This window comes from Lupinus angustifolius, unplaced genomic scaffold (genome assembly GCF_001865875.1).
Source record: "Lupinus angustifolius cultivar Tanjil unplaced genomic scaffold, LupAngTanjil_v1.0 Scaffold_162_1, whole genome shotgun sequence".
Classification (NCBI taxonomy): Eukaryota; Viridiplantae; Streptophyta; class Magnoliopsida; order Fabales; family Fabaceae; genus Lupinus; species Lupinus angustifolius.
In genome coordinates, this window is record NW_017728885.1 from 233,780 (window position 1) to 243,710 (window position 9,931).

Sequence of the window (9,931 nt, forward strand, 5' to 3'; positions counted from 1 at the left end):
ATATTTGGCAAAAATGCTAAATTTATTGGTGTTTTCTATTTGTGTGACTTTATGTTCTCATTTCCTTAACAAAAATTATATATTTTCTTTGTAAAACATGTGTGTTTCTATACTTTCTATACATGTAATAATATTTGTAGGGTGTTTCATCACCAAACTCATTAAAATATGTAAACAAAGTAAAAAGAAAAAATATACATAGTGTAATAAATGTTAGAATAATATATTTTTTATTTTAATTAAATATAATATATTAATTATCTAAATAACGGGTACCCGCGGGTACGGGTATCATAATACCCGTACCCGCCCGTATGTACTACGGGTATTTTTAAAAACCCGTTTATAATACCCGCGGGTACCCATTTGTGACCCGTACGCGGGTACCCACGGGTACGGGTTTTTTTGCCATCCCTACTCTCACATTATCATATTTTTCTTTTAGTATTTTTCTAATTATAATAATTATTTTCTTGTTTTGTGCCAATATAATTAATCACTTACTGTGGATTTTATAATAAGCTTGCTTTAAAAAAGGCTTTATACATATCGGCCGAATGATAAAGTTAAAACCATAGTCCATAGTGTTGCAGAATAAAATTTTCCCAAAATTCAAGGGGACAAATTGAATTCAACACTAAAATTGATACAAGAAAAAAATTATTCATTGGAGCCTATGTTGTGTTTTGATAGACATAATATCTACCTTTAGAATTGATAAGATTTTCTCCATGTAGCAATATTCATTCATTATATACACTAATCATTTTGTAACCTAAGCTATTATTAACTCATTACATTACTTTCTCTGGTGATTGAATCTATTGTTTCATGTTCTTGAAACAGGAGATATGGAGATGTGATTGAATCTATATTCATGCAAGAAGTATCAGAACATGAACAGCCACTCTATGCTCGCCTCGTGCTTCGCGCCGGAGCCATACATATGCTTGATGGTTTGCTTGATGGAACAAGCAGAATGAAGTTTATTATCAATGGGAAACATGTCTGGGTTAGAAGGTACCTTCGCAAGGGAAACAAATCTCCAACACCTGATTCACAATTTGGAGCTGGTCCATCTCACTGATATGCTGTTTCTTGAGATGGAAATCTATAGTCTTGGCCTTCCCTTGAATTTTGGCAAGAGAAATAAATTAGGGTTTATGCGAAGGATAGTATAATAACAGAAAACTTCCAACTGTTTGTTCTATAATTATGACTATATGAACCTGAGTCTTTCAGGTTGTCATTGTTTGCATGCGGTTGGATTTGAATAATTATTGTTCTCTATTTTTATATTTTTCTCTTGTTTTTTGGGTCAGTAATTAATCAAGAGATAAAGAAATTATTAGGAGAACAAATCGTACTCTTGTTCATACAATGCTTAAATTAACAAAGAGAAAGACAATTTGATAGGTGAGACTCACCCATTCAATAAGTGAAAAAGAGAAGAAAGGATCGGAAAGTGAACATTGAGAAAGCTCCAAGAGTGCAGAAAATACAGTCCATCATCTCATCTAGTTGGAACCTCTTGTTCTCAAAAATAACTTTGTTTCTAATTAGTCAAATAGTCTAAATTGTGACAAACAAAACAGTCATCCACAATTGTTGTTTCTTGTTCTCCAACCTTATAATGTTTTCATAGATTGAAAATAGAGACTTGACTTCGTTATGAATAATAGAAGAGAACCCAAAACAAAAATAAAGCTTTTTCCGAACAAGATATAGCATAGAACATGATAAAATAAATGACTAGTAGATTCCTCCACCTCACCAGAAAGAGAACAAAGAAGGGGTCTTGAGCATTTAGTCCACCTCTGTGAGTAAGATTCGCTTTAATTGGTATCACATTCAAGACAATTTTCTAAACTAAGTACTTCATCTTTGTTGGAACATTATACACTCAAAGTCTTTTGAAGAAAATAAGACCACAACTTTCTTCCACCTTTTGTAGAGTTTGATATGCATTCCTCACTGTATATTATCCAGTTGTGCTATGAATCCAAGTCCAGGTATCATTACTATTTGTTTAGGGATAGAGCCATGGAGGTGTCTTAGGAGCTCTTCATATTCTTCTTCCTCCCAAATGAACAAGTTCCTTCTCCATCTCAATCTCCACGACCAAACCCCATTACTCATGTATCCAAGGAATTAACAGTTGCCTTGTACTTTAGTTTTGATAATATGCATGCTAGTTGTGAACACTCATTTTTTGTCCGGCACAGAAAAAGCCCAAATGTTTTAAATGAAAATAATAAAATGACTTTACTTCATTTTAATGAGTAAAAATAATTAAAACCATGTTATGGAGTTTTTTAGAAAGTAATTAAATCAGAGAAATTAAAAAAAACACTTGGGGACATCTTCCTAGAAAATATAACAAATACTAGTATTAAATTTATGTCGATAAGATTTCTAAATCTAAGTGATTGGGATAACCGGAAATATAACAAATGATAATACTAAATTTATGTTGATAAGGTTCCTAAATCTAAGTGGTTGAGTTAACCGAAAATTCAAAATAATAAAAATAAGAAAAAAGAATTAAATTAAAATGGACTCTAAAAAAGCCTATAATCATTTTTCTAAGAAAAAAGGGATAAAAATAATTTATTATTATTATTTTGTTTTTTTGAATTTTATTACAAAATGAATAAAAGATAATTAAATTTTTACTTACTTATTAATTTTTATAATTAAACTCGAATTTATAAAATAAATAAAATAAGTGACATATTATAATTTATAAATATCCTTTTTAAATTCCAAATAAAAAATAAAATAATTTATTATTTTACTTTTTCTAAAATATAATTGTAAAATAATTTAGACATATTCAAACATATTTTTGTTTAATTTTTTGAATTAATCTGGATATATAAAAAAAAATATGTAAACCAATTTAAAATCTTTTTTATTAAACGAAAATATAAAAAAAAAAAAATTAAAAATAATAAAACGGATAGCCATTCAGTTAGCAAATTATTAGGATTAGGTTAGGGTAAAGAGTTTTATAAATAGATTAGTTTAGCAGTGTTAAATTCTTCTTTCTTTTGTTCCCAAAAACACTGAAAAACATCCAAAATACACTGCCAAAAAGAACCTCCCATTGCGAGAGAGAAATTTCTTTTTTATTTAGAGTAATTGAGTACAGTCGCGCCTCGCCACTGCACCGTGCACCCGCCAACCATCTCAATCCTCAGCTGTCGGATCTGCATACCAGCCACACCTTCCATTTGACTCCCGCATCAGCCAATCGTGTCACGAAACGCGTCTGGTTTCGGTGAGGCCGTCCACACCTAAACACTACACCTGCAGGAACAAGGGTTCCCCTGCAGCAGCGTACATAGATCTCTCTGTGCAGCCTCGCCTCCACCCAACTGAACTGTGCCACGCTAGTGAGTGCTCGCTGCTTCCCTGCACTTGCCCATACCCAATCTGTGTCACTGATTACTGAGTGGATACCCTACGCACAGTATCATTCTTGGTACCCTACACCCGCTTGCTTCAGCCAATCACGTCCCGACATGTGTCCAGCGACGTCTAGTAGAAGCGTCTCGCCCAATCCGCTACTGCCACGTGTCCTCAAGCAGTCCCAACATCCCTCTTGGCTTTGCACAGTGTTGGTAGGTCTCTTTAAATGAATATATTTTATTTTTTTCCTTCTAAAGTGTATGACTTGATATCAATGTACTTTTTTTATCAAACACACATAATTTGTATCTTTAATTATAAATCTGAAATTATATTGTTAGTATTCACATATTATGATATTAATATTAGATAGTAAATATTTTGTATACGTAGCAATTAAATATTTCCCCCATAATTATTCTTACAATTTCTAAAAAAATGGTTTTAAAATCTTATTAAATACTTTGACCAAATAAAATTTAATTTCATTCCATAATTAATCAAAATCCTTATTAATGAAATTGTGAATTTTTTTATAAAATAATACACATCAAACATGAATAAAAAATGTCTTTTCGAAACGAAAATAAGTTTGAGAATTAATCAATGATGGAGAGAAGGTCGTCCTGGAGGCCTCTTTCTTCTCAAATCATCTTCGAAAGGTCGCGCTACGCTGCTCCTTTTTAATCGATTAAATCTTAAAATTGATTAAATTATATTTCCATAATTAAATAAACAATAAAAATTAATCAAATTAAAAATCTTTTCAATAATAAATAAAACTTCCAAAATAGATATTTTTGACTAAAAATATATTTTCCTTAATTAAAATAACTCAACCAATAAACCTTTTTCTACTTAAAGAACTATGTAAGCCTTGATTCCCTTAATAGGGATACGTAGGACCAAGGTCAATCTTGTCAGACTTAACTAAAAAAATAGTTTTGATCATTTAAATTAATCAATTAACCAAATAATTTAATAATAAAAAATAATAATAATAAAGTCATATATTTTAGTGAAGGGTACCGCCTAAGGTGGGCGGGTAGGGTGCTAATACATTCCCTACCTTGTAACCCACTCCCGAACCTGGATATCAAAAATCCAAAAGCCCAAGGTAATTAGGCTTAAAATATTTTTCTACATTTTTAATATAAAATGTAGTGGCAACTCTAAACAAGTCGTGCAACCGAAAATTGGGGCGCAACACTAGTAAGCATGTAAACTCATAAGGTTACAACTATCTCAATCTTCACGATCAAACCCCATTACTCCATGCATCCAAGGAATCAACAATTACCTTATACTTTAGTTTTGATTATATACATGCTAGTAAGAATGTATACTCATAAGGTTGCAACTTTGGTAGTCTATCTAACCATATAGCTAGTGGTTACGTTACTATAGTACCTCTACCAACCACATTTGCTCATCTCTTATAATTTGAGTTAAAATGTGATATTCATTCAGTTCATGGGATTCTTACCAATTATTGAGGTTTTGGCAATTTGGAGTTGTGTTGGTAATAAGAGTCCGGGCCAGATGGTTTTAATTTCAAATTCTTTCAGGAATTTTGGGAGGTGTTTAAAAAGGACATCATTCTTTTTATCCAACAATTTCATCTTAATGGTAAACTACCAAAAAGTTTGAATGCTTCTTTTATTGTTTTGATTCCAAAAACGAAGAATCCAAACAGAATCCAGAATTACAGGCTGATTTCTCTAGTTGGATATTTGTATTAAATTTTTGCAAATATCGTGGCGGGTAGACTAAAAGGAGTTATGGGTTCGATAATCTCTCATTCTCAATCGACTTTCATTCAGGACAAATTTATCCTAGATGTGCCTATGATAATTAACGAGGTCATCCATTTGGCGAATAAGGATAAGGATGGTTTCTTTCTATTCAAAGTCGATTTTGAGAAAGCTTATGATTCTGCCGATTAGACTTTCATAGATGATACGCTTAGTCGGTTTGGTTTCTCGATAAAATAAACCAGTGTTTGTCTCTCCTTGACTTCTATATCTGTTTTGGTTAATGGTAGTCTAGCGGCTCAATTCTCAGTTTCTAGATGTATTCGACAAGGTGATCAGATGGCGCTTTTTCTATTCCTTGCGGTAGCAGAATGCTTTGCAGGGTTGGTAAGAAAGGCCATATCTTTTAGGACCATTGAGGGATACAAGATTGGAAGAGGTGGTATAGAAGTTTGTGATATTTAGTTATGATGATACTATTATTGTTTGCAAACCTTGACATAAAAATCTTTTATGCATGAAGACAGTTCTTAGATGCTGTGATTAGCTTCAGGCCTGAAGGTTAATTCCAACAAGAGTTCTTTTATGATATAAGGTTATCGGAGTCAACTATTTCAACAGTGACAAATTTCTTATTCAGTAAGGTTGACTCCCTTCCTTTTCTTTAATTTGGGATTCTTGTTTGGGAAATCCTAGGAGGCTATCTACTTGGAATTGCATGATTGAGGTTGTGCCTAAGAGGTTAGCTTCTTGGAAATGCAAGTATATTATCTTTGGTGGAAACTAACTCTTTTGAACTTGGTTTTATCTAATATTCCTACGTATATACTTTCACTTTATAAAACACCTAAGAAGGTTGAAGATAAAATAGTTAGCATGCAATGACGCTTCTTGTGGAGGAATAAAAGAGGGGGTAAATGTATTGCTTGGGTGGCTTGGGATGTGGTTTTCAAACCTAAGGAGCTAGGACGTCTAGGTGTTAGAGATCTTCTTCGGTTCAATCATGCTTTGTTGGAGAAATGGAGATGGCATAGGTTGCAAGATAGGGAAGCATTTTAGATGAAGTTAATTAACTCAAAATATGGTGACAATTGGCAATCTCATTCGAATAACTTTGCCTCGAGATGGTGGAAGGATTTGGGAAAAATGGGCTCTCCAAATGGGTCCTCAAGTGGGTAGTTTGTGGATAAGGTTTGGAAGGAAATTGGCAATGCTCTTCAAATTCTTTTTTTGCATGATATTTTGGTCGGCAATTAGAGTCTCAAAATGGTTTTTCCTAGATTATTAAATCTAGCTACAAGTCGTGATGCTTGGGTGGGGGATAATGGCTATTGGAAGGATGGTGTCTGGTCTTAGGAAATTCCGTGGAGGAGAATTCTATTTGGAAAAGAGGAATCTATTGTTAGGAATTTATTTGATTTGATTCATCATTTGTGTAAAAATGAGATAATTGATAGATGGAGGTGGGGGCTTGATGGCTCGGGCATCTATGTGGTTAAAACTACTTACCTGATTCAGTTGAATCAACAACAATCTCCTATAGGTAAACAATTAAAGAATTGTTGGATTAATTGTGTGCCTTCAAATATTTGTTGTTTTCTTGGAAACTCATAAGAAGAATGCTACCAACAAAGGATGAACTACAAAAAAGAAATATTATTATGAGGATGGACGATATGGTTTGCACGTTTTTCAAAAAATATGTTGAAACTATTGACCAGTTATTTATATCTGGTGATTTTGTTTCAAGTATTTGGAAATGATTTTACACTTGGTTTCAAGTTCCTACTACATTCCCGTCTACAATTCTAGATTTTGTCGATCTTCATGAAAACCTTCGAAGTGGTAGTTGTGTTAAATTGTGGAGAATGCTTTGGTTTGCGGTGATTTGGTCAGTATAGATTATGAGAAATGAAGTGATTTTCATGGAGAAGACCCCAAGCTATGTGCACTTATTTGATTTAATTCAACTAGACCTTGAATTTGGTTTACCTCCTTTGTACCACATAATTCTTTATCTTTTGCAAATTGGTATATGGATCCAAAGCTTTGTATAACAATAAGTTCTGTAAATTTATCTACTTGATCCTTATTTGTATTAGGTAGGTACCCCTTGTGCTCAGTTTAATATAATTTTTCCTTTAGCAAAAAAAAAAGGTTAAAGGTTCCGCTGAAAAGAGTATTTGAAGAGAAATATCATTGATAGATCTAGGTGTACATGGAGTCCCACTTATTGAAAATGCTGGAATGTTCAATAATACAAGATAAATAAAGGTAGTAAGAAACTTCAATAGAATTGTCTAGATAAGCTTATGTGACATGATAAAGACCATAATATCTTAACAAAATAAAGAGTTTTAAAGTTAATTAGAAGCTCAAATGAATTAGAATAATAATAAAAAAGTGAACAAGGATATTCTCCATTAATGAAGAGTCAAATGCATATTTTCCCCATTGTTTTTAATGATAAAAATGTAATTTCATTATAATTAAAGAGATAGATGTATCATTGAAAATTATATTTTATTTTATATTTAGAAGCATTTGCCTCTCCATTAATGGAGATGATACTAACAATATAAAAATTGTCAACTTCCCACCATAATTAGTTGTGCTTGTGCAAATGACATTTTATAGTATTTATTAGTGTCAATCAAGGCTATGTTCTAATAGGAGGAATTGATCGGTTTAAATATTATTGTTTTGTGAGTCTTCGCAAAAGTGGTATAATTGCATTCATTACAATTTTTTGAAATTGAGATAAACAATACAGTCATAACCATAATTGGATGAAGATAATTCCTTTGCACTCCAATAAAAGCATCCAAAGCATTCTTAGGAATTAAAAAAGAAATATATAATTAATAGATCTAGCCATCAGAAGCTTACATATTCATTTATAATAACAACCCATAAAAAATATCGCGTGTAAGATGTAGTTTGTAAGTATCATTAGTAGCGTACAAAGTTATGCAAATTTTCAAGGAGACCTATAGCATGTAATAATGAGTCTAAATTAAGGTATTTTCTAGTCTATATTGCACAATTATTAAATAAATTAGAAAATGGCGACAAATGGCGAAAAGTGGCTCTACTAGGATTGACCCAATCTTCTTGGACTTCCTCCTTCTTCCATCACTATCTTCATCATGAGTTCATCAAATATAGTTATTCTTTGGATTTTTTTGGCTGGTTCGGACCAAGTCCCACACAAACATCAAAAAGCACCAATCCTAGTAGGAAAAAAATCTTTCATTCAAGCACTTAGATACACTTGTGACATATCCACTTCACAACTACCTCAACCCTGCATCAAAGGGGATGTCATTGCTATAAAAATCCCGAAATATGAATATCAAGACGATTTGAAAATGTTCAAGTGTCACCTTCATGGTAGATTAATACTTTATAAAGGGGACATCCCTTGGAAGTTTGTAGATCTGAAAAATAAACTAACAGCTTTGTGGAATATAATTGGAAAATGGTCCATGATCTCACATGGTAAAGGATTTTACAATTTTTCTTTATCTTTCATGGAAGATATGAGAAGTGTCTTCTTTGTGGGTTCAACCCCAACATGCAAAGGCTCTCTCATACACAATGTTGAATCAAAATACATAACCTTTCACAAGAGTACTGGATCCAAGGATAATCTACTCTATAACATGTGGAATATGTACACCCATTTCATTAGATAATTCAACTAATAATAGATCTTTTGGACACTATGCAAAGGTGTTGGTGGAACTCAATCTCAAATCTAAACTGTCAGGACAAATTCTTGTAGAAAGGGAAGATTTTGATTTCTTTGTGCCCATAGAGTATGAAAGCCTTCCATAGTTCCGTCGTGGGTGTCAAGCCATTGGTCATACATTGACTAATTTTCATAGAGCAAGCAAGAAAAGTGAATCAGAGGACACAACAAAGCACACTATTAAAAAACAGAACATGGTGGGAAAAGAGCAAAAGACAATGAGGTGAATGAAATTAACCTTGTGCAGAAACTTCTAAAGCAAGGGAAGTTAATGACTTATTTATTAATCTGGAGATTGACAATAGACTGGAAATAAACCTTGATGAGTTGAAAAAATGGAGCTTACACCATCAAATGTAATGGACCAAAAACAACCCCTAGAGGAAAATACAATTGCTAGTGGAGGGGACTCTTCATCAGATGATGATGATTCTAACAAGTCTACAAGTGACAATTTAATAGTGCAAAAAACAACTGAGTTAGTAAACCTAGTGGCTACTAATGACATGAGAATTGTTAGGAGGCTATTGGCAGATGAAAATGTCACAGAGGAAGTGGATGAGGCTTTCACTCATATGCTTACAAAATATCAGAAGAAAAAGTTGAAAAGGGAGCAACCATGGGAAAGTGTATCATTCCGGCAGGAGTGGCTACCTTAACAATGCCCAATGAAAGTGTTATACTAGAATTCCAGAGGATTTGGAAATCTAAATATGAGGTTATTTTTAAAGATCCTATGTTTGTCAAATAATCCAGACTTGGTGTTTATTGCTGATCCTATGATCCCCTCAGACTCGGTCAGTATAAATGTCTAGAGGGGCATGAATTTAAAGTTGTTTGTGGTTAATAATAAAGGTAACATATTACCCTCTTTATGGGGCCTTTGTAACAATGATATAGATCCTAATGTTTTGGTTAATTCTGATCAACATATAGCTATATAGAGAATCATAATTTTTGCATGTGTTGTTTATTCCAATAATAATTTCATACATAGAAGGATTCTCTA

The 9,931-nt window shown here is 32.7% G+C and overlaps 1 protein-coding gene across 1 annotated transcript in view; it reads left to right on the plus strand.

Moving 5' to 3' along the window:
* Positions 1-1,261, plus strand: part of LOC109342036 — a 2,967-nt gene extending 1,706 nt beyond the window's left edge. The window contains exon 2 of the mRNA XM_019579994.1: positions 847-1,261. Coding sequence (XP_019435539.1) covers positions 847-1,087 — 241 coding nt within the window. The 3' untranslated portion in view covers positions 1,088-1,261. The remainder of the gene's footprint in view (positions 1-846) is intronic.
* Positions 1,262-9,931: the final 8,670 nt, after the last annotated feature.